The following is a 20,229-nucleotide window of genomic DNA, read 5'->3' as shown; positions in this document are numbered from 1 at the left end:
AAGGCAACTTCTAGGTTCTGTAGCTTGTCCTTTTCCAGTGTCTATCTGCAATTTTCCATTCTTACTGCCATTACCTTTGTGTAGACCCTAATCTCTTAAAGGAATACTGAGATAGTCATCTACCGATTCCTCACTTTTATTTTTTATTTTGTTTTATAGGAGATCAACTACACTTTTATTTATTTACTTTTCAGTAAGTTTACATCCTTTAGGGTACAGCATCACGTGGATTTTGTGTCCAGTGGCCTTAGCAGGAAGGTTGCTTCAGAATTTGACATGAGTCATGCCACTGTTTCCATGAGTATGAGTTACCTTCTCCACGTTACTCTGGTTTTGTTCAGCTTGCCACCAGGAGTCACTGTGTTATTCTTTGCTTTGTACACATGAGCACATCTCTTGCCTAGAGAGAACCTAAGTTTCATCTTGAGCATGAATACCTTCAATTTTAAGAAGAGCTGTGTGCTCCCTCTGGTTCTGGAGATCCTGCTTATAGCTAGCAAAAATGGCCTTGAACCGCAGCCTTCCAGGAATATTTATCGTTTTAGGAGTCCTGTTCCCAGCAGGCCTCCACAGGCTCCAAGATGGCTGAAACAGAAAGGCTTTGATTCCCCTCTTTTAAATTTCTTTCTACTCGAATGTATTTCATAGACACGATGTTGTTAAATCACTTTTTCTAAAACACGGTTCTGATCTTTACTACTCCTGGCTTACAGATCTTCATTGCTTCCCATTTGCCTACGGGCTTAAAGACTCCTGAACTTGGCATCCGAGAGCCTTCACAATATGGGCCCAACCTTAACCTACGACTCACTACTGTGCCGATATGCTGTGTGGTTTCTGGCCGTCGTTTTATTCATGTTGTGACCTCTGTCTAAACGCTGGAATGTTTCAAATACCTTCTCTCCCTTTCTTCACCTATCAACATTCTCCTTTAAAACCACTCAAAACATCTCCTTGAAGCCTTTCATTCTTTTAGTCAGACATGTTCTTTTTTTCCATAAAATTACTGCAGAACTTTGTGTCTCTCTTATGTCTTGTGCTTCATTTGCCACGTTGTACCTTTGATTATTTTCACACAGTCCTTCAAGGCAGACTCTGTCTTAGCTGCGTTTGTTCTTCTGCGAGTATAAGAACAGTACCTTACACAAAGTAGAGGCTCTATTAATAGTGACTTTGAATTCATACGGAAAGACATAGTTTATATTGCAGTTTCTTCCTAGCTTATAATCATGTTAATGCCAGGAGAAATCTGTAGCTGTGGAGTGCAGCTCCTCTATAATAGGATAGCCTTATATTCCAAAATACAAAGTAATATATGTTCACCAAAGAAGTTTTGATAGTATAAAAAAGTAGAACGAAAAACGATTGCCTGTAATTGTGTTTCCCAAAGAAAAACAACCACTCATTCAACTAATTTCATTAACGACTTATGTGCCAGGTATTGTGTTAAGTATTGGAGGTAATGGAGCACCTGGGTGGCTCAGTTCAGTGTCCGACTCGTGATCTCAGCCTAGGTCTTGACCTCAGAGTCATGAGTTCAAGCCTCGTGTTGGGCTACACCCTGGGCATGTAGCCTACTTAAGAAAAAAAAAAGTATTAGAGGTAAAAGGTTAAAAGATGCAATTTTTGCTCTCAAAGAGCTCATGATCCCATGGGGAGAAAAGTAAACTGATTATTTTAATTATAGAGTAAGTACTAATGGTAGAAGCCTACACAGGATGCTGTCTATGGAAGCATAAATATTTTGTTATACTTATTTTACATGCCCCCATGAAACTTTTTTTTTAAGATTTTATTTATTTGAGAGAGAGAGCGCGGGCACATGCACGTGCACGTGCGTGTGAGCCAGGGGAGGGGTCAAGATAGAAAATCTCAAGCAGACACCTCTCTGAGCATGGGCTGACTCTGGGCTCTATCTCACAACCCATGAGATCGTGAACTGAGCCAAAACTAAGAGTCAGACACTTAACCAAATGAACCACCCAGGCGTCCCTGAAACTTGCTTTTTTAAGGATTCATTTGGCAAGTATTTTAGGAAATGAAGCACCTTCTTTTATAACCTTAAGTTCTTTCTTTCTTTCTTTCTTTCTTTTTCTTTCTTTCTTTCTTTCTTTCTTTTGTTTTTTAAGATTTTATTTATTTGACAGAGAGAGAGACAGTGAGAGAAGGAACACAAGTGGGGGGGAGTGGGAGAGGGGGAAGCAGGCCTCCCGCTAAGCAGGGAGCCTGATTCCAGGCTCGATACCAGGACCCTGGGGTCACCACCTGAGCCGAAGGCAGACACTTAACGACTGAGCCACCCAGGCGCCCCACCTTAAGTTCTTTCTTAATAAATCTAGATTGCTTAAGATGAAGTAAAAGTATATAAATATTTCTAGCATTTGGATTCTAGATTTAGAAGGTAATTTGCTGGAAAATACTTAGTTGTGTATAATGGACCTATGACTAAAAGGAACCCATTCTCCGTGAATGGTGAGAAGGCAAAATTTGGGGTTTCTCCATTCCATTTTCACCAAATAAGTTCACATTTTAAAAGAATGGAAACCAATCCTTCCACACAATTCGTATTAAGGAAAAATATGAAATAAAATGGATTCAGAGGCAAAGTTTCTGAATATGTGTGTTTTGATCAACTCACAAGATTTGTTTCTGATAATATTAGTGTTCCCAGGATAAATATAGCACCACTCAGATCTGCAAGAGCACACTTCTCATGCTGCAGAAAACCACAGAAGCGTACAGGAAATGGTACAGCTTGTAACTGCAATACCAATATAGCCCTATCTGTGAAGCCAAAAATATACTCTTAATTCACAGGCAAAAACTGGAGCTAATGATAGATCTAATTTGTTTTCTTTCTATCAGGAATATTAATCTTGCTGCCCGTCTTCCGAAAGTGTAAAATGTAAAAGTATTTTGACTTTTAGCTTAACCAATTACAATGAGTCTTAATGCTTAGTAGAACACGAAATATTAATAAAACTTGAACTAAATTAAGAACCTCTATGTAAAGAAGACTAGTTGCTAAGAATGTTACCAGTTTTTGTTTTCCTGAACATTTACTATTTCCATGTTTTGTCAGTTACCAATTTTTTTTGTCATAATTCTTCATTTAGTGGACATATCAGGCCATGGTCCACGAACTACTGGGCATAAACAACAACCGGATTGATCTTTCCAGAGTGCCGGGAATCAGTAAAGACTTAAGAGAGGTGGTCCTATCTGCTGAAAACGACGAATTCTATGCTAACGTAGGTGGTTAAATTTTTTTTAAATTGTTTTAGTTATTTTTATGTAAGAAGGCCAGTACTGATTGACTTGTTTGAATGAGAACAGGTACGGGACTTCATGTGGAAGGATGATAGGGGCATCCTGTAGATAAACTGCATCTCAAGAGAAGGCAGAAGTCTTGGATTCTGACCCTTTAACAGTTTTTTTTTTCTTCAGAGACATCACATATTTAGCTTTGTACTTTCAAAATTAGAACCCAATTTATTTACTTCCTTCCCTTCTGTAGCCCTTTGTGAGAATAGTAATGGTATTCATCACCAGTGTCCTGGCCAATGTCCAGATTTGGTCATTACAATGGAATTTTCTTGCCCTTCAGTTCTGCCTTCAGGATTCTTTTTCACTACTTCTTTTATTAAATGGTCTGAAAGTCAGACTCATTGATAGAACTGTTTCCAACTTCCTTTTTCACAGAATATGTACCTGAACTTTGCTGAGATTGGTAGCAATATAAAGAATCTCATGGAAGACTTTCAGAAGAAGAAACCAAAAGAACAGCAAAAACTAGAATCAATAGCAGACATGAAGGTAAATTGAACATGTTCATGGATGACTAACATGCAAGACTTTGGAACTATTCATGTAAGCAACATTTCTGGACTATTCTCAGTCTGATTTCTGCCTTGATTCATTTTGTTTGGTTTGAAATAATTTTCTGTACTATTTCTCTTTAGGAAACAATATAGTGAAAACTTCATAACAAGCTATGTGCTTCTTTCCATTCTTCAGTCACATTTGGACTATTTAAAGAGTCAGTCTACTGACATGTACCAGTTCTTCACTTTTTGAGCAGAAACAAAATGCCATGGGATTGAAAGTTGTAGGTCCCTTAGTCTGGGCAGAACAATTCTTGCTTATTTTTTCCCTTCATGCATGTCTGTCCTTGGTCAGGAAATAACAGAACCCCCAATTGCTGTTTTTCCCACTGCAGGCCTTCGTTGAGAATTACCCACAGTTTAAGAAGATGTCTGGTACTGTATCAAAGCATGTGACAGTGGTTGGAGAGCTGTCTCGGTTGGTCAGTGAGCGGAATCTGCTGGAGGTTTCAGAAGTTGAGCAAGAACTGGCCTGTCAAAATGACCATTCTAGTGCTCTCCAGGTATCTATTCAGTCCAATTTGATGAGCACCTACTATGTGTAAGGCACTGTGCCAGGCAGAGCAAGAGATACAAAGGCAAGTAATCCTTCTTCACCAACATGGAATTTATAATCTAACAAGGAGTTGAGACAAGAACACAGATTAATTTTATTTAAGATAGATACAAGAACCACAGAAGAAGAATAATGTGCAATAGCAAAGGGTTCAGGCAGTTAACTGAGTATTTAGGAGGGCATCCTAGTTGACTAGGGAGAATAATAGACTAAAATGAGAAGATCTGGATTTTAACCACTTGCCACCTACTGGCTTTGTGACCTGGAGCTATTGGCTTAATTTCTGAGCCAGTTTCCTCATCTCTAAAATAGGCGTAATGATATTTAGTTCACAGTGTTGTAAGGAAGATTTTAAAGGTACAATATATATTAAAATGCATTATCTAAGTTATCTAATTTTTTTTATTATTGAACACCTGTTCTTCATTCCATGAACATGTAAATGCCTGCTACATGTACATTGTGCTATAAGGATCCAGAGGTATGAAGAAGAAAAAGATACCATCCTTTTCCTCCAAGAGCTCGCACTATATAGTTAAGGAAGAGAGAAATTTAAACCAGGAATTACCATGCTATAAGTGCTATTATACTAGAGGTATTTACAAAGGAATATGGAAATACAGAGGAAGGACAACTGTTTCCCCTAAGGATGAAGCTTCTTAAAGAAGATGACATTAGATTTGGGACTGGACAAACAAGGAGGAGGGCACCAAACAAAGTAGAAGTGCACCAACCAGAGAGAAGAGGGGAAATTCTTGGCAGAGAGAATGCAGGCATGGAGATGTGAGGGGAGAAAAATTAGGGAACAGAGAATACTGCAGTGTAGCTAGTGCAGGGTACAAGATGAAGAATGGTCTTAGATAAGCCAGAAAGACAGCCTGGGGCCTGATTGTGGCCGTTGAAAGGATATTGGGCTTTAATCTTAAAATGTTGAGAGCTACCAGAGCATTTTAGAAGAAAAGGGACATAATCAGACCCTGGCCTCAAGAAATTTACAGCTTTGTTGAAGGGACAAAACTAAAACACAAGAAACACTTAAGCGGTGTTTCAAGGTAATATTTAATTAAGTCAGAATTATGATGCTGACTATAATTAGACTTGAGGTTATTAGGGACAGTTCCTTCGAGAAGGTGATATTAAGATGGACCATCAAGAATGAATAGAATCTGGGGGAGGATTTTAGTCAAGGATTTCAGCAAAAGCAAAGAGGCAGAAGTATGCAGAAAATAATAAACAGTGTGACCTGTTGGAGAGTGGGTGTGGAAGAGAAATAGGAGATAAAATTGAATTGGTAAACAGGAACCAGTTTATGAAAAAGCTTGTAAGAGGAATTTGCACTTGCTGAGATAAGCAGAGAGATCCATTGTAGGGCCATATGTAGAAGGTCGATATGATGAAAGCAGTATTTAAGGAGATTTAATCTAGTAAGGATGCTTTAGAGGTGAAAAACCTGAAGTTAGGCTAGAAGACTCACAGTGATAGTACTAAAAATGTACAGTAAGGGCAAATCTGAGAGACCGTTCAAAGGAAGAAAACAATTTAGCAACGGATTGTATATAAGGATAACAAGACAACAAATCCAATAATTGCAAGGCTCCGAAGAAATGACAGTGTGGTATTACCGGCAGTAAGTCACTTGGGAATGAGAGTCCTTTGGGAGGTAGCCATTTCTAAGGCACTCACCACAAAAAAGGCATTTCCTTATTAATAGGACCCTATATTCTACAACTTAGTCTCTTTCTTTCCCTGCTGCAATTCTACTTGACTTTATAAAATAAAGCCAGCATGGTATAATGGAAACAACACAGGCTTTGGACCCAGACTGTCCTGGCTTTTATCCTGTCTCTACGTACCAAAGTTTTTTTTTTGAGGAAAAAAAATTACTTATTTTGCCCAAGCCTCAGGGATAAAGATTTCAGACTTTTATTAGATTGTTACCAGGATCCAGTGAGGTATGTAAAATGCTTCACATATGATAGGTGCTTCGTAAATGTTGGTTCCCTTCCTCTAAGCATAATGCTTTGAATATATATGGTACAACTAACTAAAACAAAGAAATCCACCCACCTGGGGTTGCTCTAGTTATAGAGAGGTCTTTACTGGGATTTAGAATTTGTTACTTTTTTTTTTTTTTAAGATTTTATTTATTCATTTGACACAGAGAAAGGCAGCGAGAGAGGGAACACAAGCAGGGGGAATGGGAGAGGGAGAAGCAGGCTTCCCGCTGAGCAGGGAGCCCGATGAGGGGCTCGATCCCAGAACGCTGGGATCATGACCTGAGCTGAAGGCAGACGCCTAACGACTGAGCCACCCAGGCGCCCCAAGAATTTGTTACTTTTTAATGTTTATTAAGATTTCCTCTGAAAACACCATCAGTTTGAAAATCATGAAGATTATATTTGCTTTATATTTATGAAAAGTACTTCTGTCATCACTTTGAATTTTATCCCAGTGTTCTTAAATCCTTTCAAAGAACTTTTAGGCTGATTTTATTATTTTTTGAATCTATTGAATTCTAATTCTTAAATAGATGTTATAAGTACTTGGTGAAAGAGGTATGTAGTAAAAACTAAGTCGTTACTAGTCTCACATGCCAATCCTTACAGTTATTCTGTATATGTGCATGTCTGTGTGAGTGTGTGTGTCTCTCTCTCTCTTTCTCGCTTTTTTAAAAATTCAAATGATATACATACTGTACGCATAGTTCTGCATTTTGCTTTTTCACTTAACCCTGTATCTCAGAGACTTTCCAGATCAGAACCTAAACACTCATTCTTTTTAATCGCTAAGTGGTATTCCTTTGTAAAGATCTATCACAATTTGTCTAACTTGACCAACTTAATTGAAACCGTACTTACTAATAACAGTTTGCAATTGTTTTGTGGGCCTAATAGAAGTATTTCTATGAAAACTTTTAATTTTTCCAAGAAAATAAATTTTCTTTCCTTATTAAATAAAAACTAAATTTTGTCCTGTGATTAAATGTAAATTTCCTTCTGTTTCTTTATCATTTTGTTTTTCCCTTTGAAACAATAGAACCAAACTTAACCACTAGCCAGTTTTAGTATCTTTATTTGTATCTCTCTACCATATAGAAATCAGTTAGACAAGGTTACTATAATTCCTTGCCTGAAACCTTATTTCTTCTTCACTTTAAAAGAAAAAAATAGGTACTTTACAATATGAATTCCATTTGTGATCCACTTTATATTTTAAAAAGTTATCCTTTGAAGGTTTTCTTGCCCACGTTATTAGAGTTTTACAGTGAGCAGTTGATTTGGACTCCCCCACCATAAAGGATTTCTTTGGCAACATGATTTAAATAGTCTATAAAAGGACCTTTTGTTTGATAATGAGTACATGCCAGGGGCCTGACCCCTAGATGGGTTATAGCATTCCTTGGCTTGACCTTAAGATGATAATACGTCATGAAGTAATGAATTGAGGTTTTTGAATAGAGATGGCGTTTGCTTTATTGAATAGTAACTATATCATGATGAAGGGAAAAAAATTCATATATTGCTAAAAACCTATAAATTGCTTCCACTTCTAACCAGTTATCCTACAGGCTAACTAAAATTTGATTTAGAAGAATTTTCACTAGAACCAAACTGCAATGTACTATCATTAAAACGTTATCTACAGTGTTGGAAAAGACTCATTTGATTAGTGAGGAAGATTTTTTTTTTTCATACCATGAAGAGAAATATCTTCAGAAAGTAAGCAGTTTTCCCCCCATTGTGTGTCCTATCATAACTTTTAATTTAGAAGGAAGAACTAGTTTATTTTTATATTCTTCTTTCCTGACCTTGGGTAAAAGACCTCAAACCATCCTATTCAAGATATATAGTAAAGACTCAATAAATACTTGTTAGAAAAATGAAGAGGAGGAGTTCCGTGTGAAGCAGTATAGAGGAGTAGCTAAGGGCTTGGGACTTTGTTGGCTTGGGTTTGAAAATTGTAACCACTCTTAGTCTCTTTGTCTGTAAAATGGGGAAAAAATCACAGTACTCACCTTAAAGATTTTTGTGAGGGTGCAATGAGCTAGCACATGTAAAGCACTTAATATTCAGTAAGTAATGACTGTCACATTATCCATATTATTATTTGATGATACATTCTGCTTTCTTTATGACATCCAGGACAGTTTTCTAATCTACTCATCACCTCAGATCTCTCTCTCCCTGATTTCAGAAGGGTTTTCTCCTTCTCATTAAAATCATAAGAAAATTGTTTGGGACATGTTGAGGTGACAATTTTACTTTCACCAATTAAGAATAAAAATGATCATTTTCTCTCTAAACCAACATTTAGCCAGTGTTTCAGACGGTGTTGACCAGCAGAAGACCTACAGCAAAGTTAAATTTTATGTTGACTAGTCATTAAGGAAAAGAATACTGACTCAGATGTATTTACCAGTCAGTGGAATTGGGTCCTGCCTACTTTCTATCATTTTTCCAAGATAAGCTCTTTATAGTCCCACAACGCTGTTCTCTCAAACTGTTAGACTCATTTCTTATCATATCGGCATGTTGAAGGCTTCTGCCAATTTCATCTTGCTATTCTAATCTGCTGACTTACAATGCTATTCATTGGTGATTTTACTACATTAATGTGATAGCAGATAACAAGTTAGAGTTCCTGTTCTTTAAGTTAAATTAAAACAAAAAATAAAAACTATTTTTAGTTGCTGACTTCATCTGTAATTTATACTATGGTGTAACTAAGTCATTATAAAAATTTGTTCTTGCTGTGCTCCTTCATCATAGTTTTGGTAGAAGAAAACAGAAAAGTAGCCCAAAACAATGAAGTATCTTTAAGTATCAGAAAAGAATTGTTTTTTAATTGATGCTTTTGAGTGAACATTAGCTCCTTTTTGAAACTTGACCTTCAGAGATAGTGTTTTTGCTTTTCTTTTCCTATTCCTTGATTAGGCCTATATGAATGTTAGAATTCAGTGAATTCTATGTTTGAATCCTATCTTCTTAAGGGGACGATAGTTTTCTTTCAAAGCTCTTTACTCAGCCATTGTTTTTTTTTCTTTTTTTAATAATTTTTATTTTGTTATTCAATACAGATTTCTTTTTTTTTTTTAATGATTTTTTATTATATTATGTTAGTCACCATACAGTACATCCCCAGTCATTGTTATGTGAAATATACTTTTCTCTCTTAAAAGTCTCAAGGCTTATGGAAAATTTAATAAGAAAAGAGAAACCAGAAGTTCATGATGTAATTCATTCATATTTCCAACATATAAATACCACCATATAGGAGATACCTGCTGTGTAATTAGAAGTCTCTCAGATTGTTTTCTCCTCTTCTCTGGTTAGTACCCTGGAATCTCAACATAACATATGCCCCTGTCGGTCAAGTTGATGAGTCAAATAGCCATGAGTGAAATGTTCAAAATTAAGTCAGAGGATAACATGGGATCTAGGCAGACAAAAATGCCCTTCTTCTCCAAGGACTTACATAGCTGAAAATAACAAAGAACTCAGCTTGTACCTACATGTTTCCTTTCATGAGGAAATAGATTAGCCTAGCTGGAACACTGACCTGAGTCATGGGTTGGGTCCTAAGGGATCAAAAGTAAGCAATGTAATCTACTCAAAGTAATCCTGGATCAGATCTGGGCCACATCCTCAAGGGAGAGCTAAGAGTGAAGCCAGGGATCTCAATACCAGCACCAGATCTCAAGGAAGAGAAGTGAATTCTTAAATCGGAAAGAACCAGGAGTCAAGATGTAAGTGAAAGTAGTTAGAAAGGGAGCAAGTAGGAAGGGTACAGGCTGATTGGGGCAGTCTTTGTCCCTGTACCAGTTTTGTGGTTTTATAATTACTTGAGAATCTCAAATTTGCCAAAAAATATAGAAATTGAGTAGATATAAGGTAAAAAGAGAGTGATCCCAAGGGAAGGAATTGAAACATTGTGCCTATAAAAAAAAAAAAAAAAAGGCAACAGAGATCCCAGATGGATGTTTTAAATTTAGGCTAGTTGATTGAGAGACATAGGAAATAGGGTATTCTTACTTGATAATAATTTGTACTCCGAAATTTCTTCATATTATGGTAGAAACTAGTGGCAAATTTGAACAGATACTCTAAATAGTCTGTATTCTGTGATTGCTCTGGAAAGGGTACTGCAAAAGAAAAAATGTAAGGAAATTCTTATGACTGCAGGGTTTAAATCTAAAGAAGAGAAATGTCTTCCCTTTTGATTCCTTAAAGATGATGCTAGTGAAATATTCACCCAGAAAAGCAACAGTAGAAACCCTACCCAGAGAACTTCCTACTTGAGAGCCACCCAGGAGGTTCCCCATGTCATCATAGTCCTCTTTGGTGTGAACAGAAGAGTTCTTAAACATTAGGCCTGGTTGTTGTGAAGTATTGAAAAGATAAGGTATGTGAAAGCGTCTTATAAGTTGTGAAGTTCCATTTCGATGTATGTCCTCAGAATCTAGTGCCCTCCAAGGCTCTTGCCAGTCTTTCAACCCAACCCATTTCTTTCTCTGATTTCCATATTCCTGTTAAGAGCATCTCCTCTTTTAGTCTCCCAAACTAAGGCTAACACTTACTGATTCTTTAGGGCCTTTTGCAAATGTCACCTTCTTCATGAAGTCTTTCTTGATTCCTCAGCAACCAGATGTACTTTTCTTCACTCTGTGTCCCCTTCTCCACATTGCGCTGATTCTCAGTTTCTGTTTCTTGTTTTGGTTTTTGCATACATAAGTTTCTGTTATAATACCACATATGTTTTCCTGAAAAACCTCCCATTCTGCAAAATCATGTACTAAAAATAAACAAGTATTATGGGAAAATAGGATTACAAGCAGGTCACTTAAAATCCATATAACTAAAAAAATCTATATAACTTTGTAATCAAAGCCCTAATAAAAATAGTGATAATCCTAATAAAAAATATTAGCACAGTTCAATCTCCACAGGCATTTGCACCTAGAAATTTACTCAGTTCATCCTTTGAACCCTCCTCATTCCTGGGGCTCACATTTTATTCTTCAAGATGTAAGGTCAGAAAAACTTTTGCTTCTCATACAAACTAGTTTCACCAAAATGAAAAATACGATATGGGGATATCAGTCCGTTTTTGGCTGTCATTTTGTTTGCTTTTTAACTCAGAGAAATATCTTTGCATCCTTTTCACTTGCACTTGCCCTTTCCCCAGATAGCTTAATACAGTGGAAAATACAACAGTTCTTAAAGGTGCAAAACCAGCTACTCCTTGCAGAAAACTCTTGTGTAGGTTTTACGTCCTTTTTTCTTAACATAGTGTCAAAGCTTCCTCAAGAGGAAGCTTGATCCTATTCCCTTCTTAATACTAACATGCTGGAAAAACTACGTATATAAATCATTATACCTTCTGTGTTAAACTGACACCATTCCCATGTTTAGTGATTTCATAAAGTGCATTCAAGAAATGTGCTTTGTAGCAGAATAGGCTGTAATTGTTTTATTTCCCTTTACCTCCTTGTCTGTGAACTCACTGAGAACAGAAACTGTGTCTAATTCACCTTTGTATCCCCTCCAGTGCCTGGCATAGTGCCTTATGCTTTGAGGGGGATTACAAAGTAATTCTTGGCTTGAATTAATTTGTTCTGCGTAATAAACATAAATATGTACTATGGGGAAGTTCTTTAATGTGAGGATTGACAAAACCTAATGATTTTGTCCAGCTTCCTTTGCTTTCAGTACCTGCCCTCTTAAGATCACAAGTGTTCATTTTAGAGATGATGTGCTTTACATACTCCTATCTCTAAAAGCCATGTGGAAACATACTGTAACATCTGATGCTTCTTGGAGATTAAGCCCAGTCCTCCTACATAAAATTCTACCAACTTGTCTCCGTTTCACTGGTCAGTCACTAACGCTAAGCAATAATTTTGCAAGTCAGTGGGTCAGTTCTGTTGTGTGCTGTGTTGATTGAAATGGTGGAAATAGTATATGTTCCTTGATTCAGCAAGGAACCTGCAACCTTTCCCAAATGAGACCATAGGTCATCTCATCAAAGGAAAGAAAGAAGGAACTATCTATGGTTAAATTCATTTTTGTCCTAAAGCAATTGCAATGGGAATTCTTTTTCCTTATTTAATTCTTGTCTTAGGCAAAGCCATTTAATTTTCTCTAGCTGAAACAATTGCTAAGCCTATAACCTGCACATTGCCATAGTAGTAATCTTAGTCATGAACTCAGATTCATCACTGCCATCCAATAATTATTAGACCTAAGATGTTATACATCACTCAGGTGAAGAGGGGATAAATACCAGCTCTTTCTTTTTTCAGAATGTGAAGAGGCTCCTGCAGAACCCGAAAGTGACAGAGTTTGACGCTGCCCGCCTGGTGATGCTTTATGCCTTACATTATGAGCGACACAGCAGCAATAGCCTGCCAGGACTAATGATGGACCTCAGGAATAAAGGCGTTTCTGAGAAATATCGAAAGGTAACCAAATTTGTATATTAATCCCACCAAACAGCTAGCAACTCTATTATTATATTCTTAGCTCTGACAAATGAGAAATTATACTGCTTTTACTTACAGAAGCATATAATTCTGTCCTCTCATGTCTTCATTTCCTTAATAAAGGTATTTTCTTATGAAATGAGTTTCCTGATCCCCAAGCAATAAGAGGTGGTTTCTCTTTTTTCCTAATAGCTCGTGTCTGCAGTGGTTGAATATGGTGGTAAACGGGTTAGAGGAAGTGACCTCTTCAGCCCTAAAGATGCTGTGGCTATTACCAAACAGTTCCTCAAAGGATTGAAGGTATGGCGTGTCCTCTATACTTTCCTAAGTGAGAAACAGTGGAAGCCCCTGTGGCTGAGAGTGAATAAGTAAGATCTTCAAAGTAACTTCAGCATTCCTGCTGATTTAGTACTATGTCAGGTAAAAGAAATAAAGCAGACATCCCCCCAAAAGCTTTTTCTTCAAACGCTTTCTGTATTGGAGCAGCATCAGCATTGGACCAAACAGCTGAACAGGGAATAACAGTATATTTCCAGGAAATACCCCAGAGTAAAACACGGACAGTTCTGTAAGTTATAGCTGTTTTACTCCATTTGTTTATCACTTAAGATTTGTTTGGTAGTTTTTCTTTGAAGGAAATTTAAGCAAACAACTGTAGATCTTTTAAAAAACACTATTTTCTTAAAATGGTAAAAAATAAAATTAGTTTTAATCTGCAAACCTTTCTTATGTTTCCTGAAATGTTTCCATTTTCCTGAGTATTTCTAGACTCCTTTTCTACATGGTCTTTTCCTCTTATTTGCTCTATCATATAACATTTTCACAAAAGAATAAGAATCACTGAAAAGATGATAAAGGATTTAAGCAATTCCATTTTCAAAATTCTTTTATAATAGCTATAGCTAGGCTTAAATTACAAAGTATTTTTATGAGAGTAGAACATTTCTAATTGATGAAAAGAAATGTTTAAATTATTTAACCGTAAAATTCCCATTTGAATGTATCCCATGAAATCCCTGTTGAGTGCATGTCCTTTTCTGATGAGTATCATTAACTGTTACATTGCAAGTTTCCCAAAAATTATACAAGAATCATCTTCCCCTTTCTTAGGGAGTAGAAAATGTGTATACTCAACATCAGCCTTTCGTACATGAGACCCTGGACCAGCTCATCAAAGGAAAGCTTAAGGAAAATGTGTACCCTTATCTAGGCCCCAGCACACTCAGAGACAGGTAAGATAACCAAGATATTAATAATAAAAACCAGAAACACTAAGAAAGTTGGAAACGTGGAGTGTTGTAAGAGACAGCAACTAAGATGATATTGCTCTACTCCTCCTTCCCCTGTTGTTTCAGTTCTGAGATTCTTTTGGTTTTACATGTGTCAGGGTTAGATATAAATTCATCTGCTAAGCCTGCAAGATTATTTCTTTTGGAATAAAGAAACAGGTGTTTTGAAGTATCCCAGATACTTGTATTCTGTCCTTTGGTATCAGATGAATTCGCTTATGCCATTTAAGGTTCAGTTCCATGGCATTTAACATTTGGAGTTTCAAACATTAAAGCCAAAAATAGATTTGCTTCTTGGTTGCCATCCAGAGCAGGTTGTTACTATTTTTGGTGAGTATTGGACTTTGCCAAATGTGGCCAGCATACAAACTGAGACCTAATTAACAGAGGCTATTTGTTACACAGAAGCAAAGGATAGCTTGCTTTGTGGGTATTAACCAAAGGAAGCAATTAATCATCATTTTAATCCGGTGGTCTATTAGTTTTAATAAAAACAAAACTCGTCCAGATCAACTTACGTAGACCAACCTGAAATTTTAAATATACACAAAGTCTACTTTGTTATAAATTATATTCTTGTATATTTTTAATGGGACCACATGTTATCAAAGAACCTAATATATGTAATGGAACCCTATCAGATAGATTGATGTGAGAATTGTTACTATTGGTAGAATTCTATTATTTCAGCTAATCATAACCTAAGAGTCTTGGAAGAATAGCGTTTTATAAATATAATAAACTTCTGAAAGGAAAAGATGACTCTTTATATGATAAAATGTATTTTTTTTCCATTTTGTTCCTTTAAAAACAAAAACAGAACAAAAAAGAAAGATCTTTTAAAAAATCCAAGGTTGAGAGGCAGAATATCTGGGGTTAAATTCAGATAGTACATTCATTCAGGTAAAATGTTGAAGGACGTTGGCATCAAGATTCAGAAATGTCAGGGGCGCCTGGGTGGCACAGCGGTTAAGCCTCTGCCTTCGGCTCGGGGCGTGATCCCGGCGTTGTGGGATCGAGCCCCACATCAGGCTCCTCTGCTATGAGCCTGCTTCTTCCTCTCCCACTCCCCCTGCTTGTGTTCCCTCTCTCGCTGGCTGTTTAAATAAATAAAATCCTCAAAAAAAAAAAAAAAAGATTCAGAAATGTCAGCTAAGTGGAAAGAATGCAAACCAGCCTAAAGCTATTTACCTATCTTAGAGGCTTTTTGAAAAACAGTATAACTCTATTAAATGGCCTTCTAGTTAGTATGATAAAAGTAAAAATATTACTTTTTTATGAATTTCATATAAGAATTATCAAATAAGAAATTATCTGTTTTTTGCTAAAGAGACACCACAGACCACCAGAAAAGTATATTGTGTATGATTAGTTCATAACAGCAAACCTGTCACATTTGGGTGATTCATTTCTCAACAAAGCTCAAGATGATGCTTTTCCAACAAAATGCACATTTATCAGTTGTCAGCATCTGTTAGCATTTGTCACTATTACCTAAATATAAAAATAGTTAATAATTCAACTGCTCCATCTTTTTATATAACAAATATTTATTGCGTGTCTTCAATATGTCAAAAACTGTTGTAAATGCTGGGGAAGTGGAACAGGAAAGACAAGTTACCTGCCCATAAGGAACTTACATGAAGGAGACAGTAAGTCAGTAAACAAAGAATATAATTTAAATAAGATAAGTGCTATTAAGGAAACAAATAGGGTAATAAGCTACAAAGTAACTTTGTAGAGGTGAGGGGGGCTGCTTTAAATTGAGAGAACCTCTCTGAGGAAATGCTATTTAAGATGGGCTTTGAATTACAAGACAGCGCCAATCATATAACAATTAAGAGAAAAAGCATCCCAAGCAGAGGGAACACTGGAACAAAGGCCTTGAAGAGAGAACTTGGCAAGTTCGTGGAACAGAAAGAAACCCAGTGTGGCTGGGGCATAGTGACTAACGAGGAAATAAGTTGAAAAAATAAGTAGGGGCTGGATTACATAGGGTCATTTTCTTTTTTTTTAAGATTTTGTTTACTTATGTGAGAGAAAGAGAATGAGAGAGAGAACACAAAAGGGGAGAGGGTCAGAGGGAGAAGCAGACTCCCTGCTAAGCAGGGAGGCCAATGCGGACTCAGCCCTGGGACTCAGCGGGACTCCAGGATCATGAACCTGAGCCAAAGGCAGTCGCTTAACCAACTGAGCCACTTAGGTGCCCCTACATAGGGTCTTAAGAGGGGTTTTAAATTTTAAATGTCAGAGGACACCATTGAAGAGCTTAGCATGTGAGTGACATGAACTGAATTACATATTAAAGGATCACCTTCTAGGGAGAATTGATTTTTTATTTATTTGTTTATTTTTGAGAATGGATTTTTGAAGGCAAAAATAGAAGCAGGGAGACTACTCAGGAGGTAGTTGTAATAGTCCAGGTAAGGAATGAAAGAGGTTTGGATAAGGAGGCTGGAAGAGAAAGAATCAATAGATTTATTTAGTGGAGTCATCTACTCCACTAAAGAGGGTGTCTACTCTTACCCTCTTACCATGGGGTAAGAGAGAAGTCAAGAATGACTCTCAGGTTTTAGGGGTGGGGGGGCGGGACTCAAGTTGTTAAGTTGTAGATGCCTATTCTATAGATAACCAAGTAGAAATGTTAGAAAATAAATTGGGAGTCAACAAGATTTTGGTGATATTTAAAGCGAAGGGAGATAAGATTTATAAGATCACTTAGGGAGAGAGCATAGAAAGAGAAAAGAAGAGCCCAGGACCGAGCATTGAGTGGACGACATGGAGACTGAGGAGGAGACAGAAAGGTAGAAGGAAAACCAGGAGAGCATAGTGTCGTAAAGACAAAGAAGCAAGTGATCACCTGAGTCTAGTCTTCTGAGGGGTAAAGGTGAAAACAGTGTAGGATCCATCAGATATGGCAACACAAAGGTCTTTGGTGAATTATCCCCCCGTTTCCATGAGATTGGAAACCAAATTAGGGTTATGGGATGTAACATAAAATAGAGATAACAAATGCATACAACACTTTTAAAGAAATTTTGCATGAAGGTGTCAGAGAAATGGGGTGATAGCTAGGAGAGAGTGTGTGCTCAAGGGAAAGAGATTCTAGAGCATATCTGATGAAATCGTAATCAAATGAGAATTTCCCTAAAAAAGAAAAGTCGAAAATGTAGAAGAGAAAGAGGAAGAACTGCACAAGTAGTCTGTGGGGATCCAGAGCATAAGCAGAGGAGTCTTTGATAGAAACAGAGGTGGTTTTTTCATTTTGACCATTTTGATGGTGAGAATATGGGACCATCTAGGCTGATGCTTCTATTTTCTCAGTAAAATACGCTGTCAAGTTATCGACCGAGGTAGTGGGTAAAAAGAGAAAACATTGTGAAACTGTCATCTTGCAGGCCAGGAATCAGATTTACTTGGGAAATGTAAGTAGGACTTCTAGCCAAATTGAGTGCGCATTAGAGTTTTATGATCATTAATTTAAAATAGAGGGGTGCCTGGGTGGCTCAGTTGGTTAAGCTACAGATTTCTGGTTTCAGCTCATGTCATGATCTCAGGGTCTTGATGTCAAGCCCCATGTGACTTGAGTGTGGACTCAGTGCGGAGTCTGCTTGTCCCTCTCCCTCTGCGCCTCCCCCCTCTCTTGCTCTCCTCCCCTGCTCTCAAATCAATCAATCAATAAAATCTTTAAAATAGAGCCCATGAGCCTAGTTGTGTGGTTTTCTCCAGCGACTTTTGGCTGTACTAGATTAAATGAGGATAAGGCTGGTAGCTAGACCCAACCAGGATTTGGGGAATTGAAAACAGAAGGAGGGTATCGGATGGTAAATAAAGTATTATTGAGTGAGTTGGCGGTCTTGATGAGGTCAAAGAATTACTATAGTACAAGTATTAGTGTAGGTGAATTAGAAGTTGAGGAGGTGGTTATTGGAGAAAGAGATCTTGAATTCAAGATTTCACACTGCAGGTACTTACAGTGCAAGAGTTTATGATATAATCATGGTTATTGGTTATGAGGGATGGAAGAACAGATCATCCTAGGTGAGAAGACCAGGATGTGAGATGAGTAATCCACATTGATGTGAAAGTCACAGAAAATCCTGAAAGGAACAGCAGTGAAAAGGAGGACAGTAAACCAGAGCTGAAGTCTTCAGGGAATAAGAGAGTGACCAGGAAAGGAGGTCAGGAGAAAACAGTGCAACCGCATCATGAGTTTCTAACGTAATGGAGACATTGAAGAAGGAAGAGAAGTTGGTTACAAAACGACGGGAGGGGCCACAGAAGATACCTTCGCCACCTTCTGGCCCTGCTTAATAGCAGGTAGACTGCAGAGGCCTTCAGAAGACCTACTGAACAATTCTGCTTCTAAAAGTTTGCTGTCTGGATATATTGTGCAAGTACACAAAGACTTGCATAAACAAGGATAGTTACCAAAACATTATTTGTAACAGTTAAAAAAAAAAAAAAACAGAAACAAGCTAAATATCCATCGATAGAGAACTGGTTACCTAAATTACAGTATAGTGCTATGCATTCTTTAAAAATGGCATAACTCTTCATGGGGTGATATAAAAACCTTCTAAGATATATTGGATAGAAAAGCAAAATGCTGTGTCCCTTTTGTGTAAAAAAAAAACTATCTAAGCATAAATATTATTATATACACCTGTGTATGTAAACAAGTCTCAACTCTACATATACACAGAGTATGTATATAATATATATGCAAGCGCACATAGGTTTATGTATACTGTAAATATTTCCGAAAGAATAAATTGTTAATAGTGGTTACCTCTGTATATTGAGATAGTAATCAATTGTATACATATCTGTCTTTCTCATTAGATACTGATATTGTATTAAGTATCATAATCTTGAAGTAAGAACTATGTTTTATTAGTATTTGGGCTTTTCACAATATTTAACACAGTGCTTTACAAATAGGTGTTCAATAGGTGTCAAATTTCTCGTGTAGGCATCTATAACAGTTGATATGACAAGATTTACAGTTGGAAAATTTAAACTAGGGAATAAATTTGGTTGGTTACCAGCAAATTCAGATTTTTACAGTTTGCCAGTAACGCTCTCCAATATTTTGGCTCTACACCCACTTGGCCTCACTCTCAGTTCTAGCTACTCTCTTGGATCATCACGTTGAGAAGAGTCATTGATTTTAGTCATCTTTATGATAAGTCTCATCATGATAGAATTCCTTGGTTTTGTTGTTATTCGGAAGTATCAAAGCAGATGTGGCAAGAATACGACTTTGAAATCAGGAACGCCTGTAGAATTGTTTTAGCCCTTAGCTATTAAATATGCGGTTAACCTGTTTGGCAGTATAGCCATATCTACAAATTGAGTTTTGCTCTTTCTTCTGCAGATGGGACTCCCACATATCCTATTTAGCAGGCTCATTTTTCCTTCTCACTCCAGAATTGCTCCTTGTCCCTCATGAAAACAAGCAACTTAAATATTTGGTGAGAAAATGGAGCTATCTGGTCATGCATTCCACAGTCAATTCAGAAAGGAAGCACTTTTTCACGTTTACACACATTCAGTGGAATCTTGTTGCAGCAGTTCATTTTGTTTCTATAAAGGCAGCAGTCCTTTTCCATTGGCCTTTTTTCCTACAGTGAATGCTCGTAAGATCTTTATTATCTCTAAGAACTCAAAAGTTTAAATTTTAGCCATAAGCGTAATGGTCCACAAAGTAGAAAAAATACTGCCTCTTAAAAGCTTAAGTTTTTCTGCTTAGTTTTTTCATGTATGGAAGTAAAGATTTCCAGAGATTCTATATGTGAAAAATGTTTATTTTTCTAATGAAATAAGGTGTAAATTGGTTGAGTTCTCAAGGTGTCCTTGTATATCTATATGCGGCATGAACTGGCTGCTGTTTTCTATCTAGTGTTTGCTGCCTGCATTAATTAATGCTTTCGGTTGCTATAGTGAATTACAGAGCACCGGAAGATGTGTACAAAGAATTGAACTTGGGTATTCCACTTAGCTTCAATCATCATA

General features: G+C 37.0%; 1 protein-coding gene across 1 annotated transcript in view; it reads left to right on the top strand.

The window, feature by feature from the left end:
- VPS45 (vacuolar protein sorting 45 homolog) overlaps positions 1 to 20,229 on the top strand; it is a 67,196-nt gene that overhangs the window by 14,344 nt on the left and 32,623 nt on the right. Inside the window, exons 8-13 of the mRNA XM_026486662.4 lie at positions 3,117 to 3,251; positions 3,703 to 3,816; positions 4,220 to 4,387; positions 12,743 to 12,901; positions 13,115 to 13,222; positions 14,033 to 14,154. Of these exons, the coding sequence (XP_026342447.2) occupies positions 3,117 to 3,251; positions 3,703 to 3,816; positions 4,220 to 4,387; positions 12,743 to 12,901; positions 13,115 to 13,222; positions 14,033 to 14,154 (806 nt within the window). The remainder of the gene's footprint in view (positions 1 to 3,116; positions 3,252 to 3,702; positions 3,817 to 4,219; positions 4,388 to 12,742; positions 12,902 to 13,114; positions 13,223 to 14,032; positions 14,155 to 20,229) is intronic.

The sequence above is a fragment of the Ursus arctos genome, unplaced genomic scaffold, assembly GCF_023065955.2.
Source record: "Ursus arctos isolate Adak ecotype North America unplaced genomic scaffold, UrsArc2.0 scaffold_12, whole genome shotgun sequence".
Lineage (NCBI taxonomy): Eukaryota > Metazoa > Chordata > Mammalia > Carnivora > Ursidae > Ursus > Ursus arctos.
Note: the sequence above shows the minus strand (reverse complement) of the source record. Positions and strands in the feature narration are given on the sequence as shown.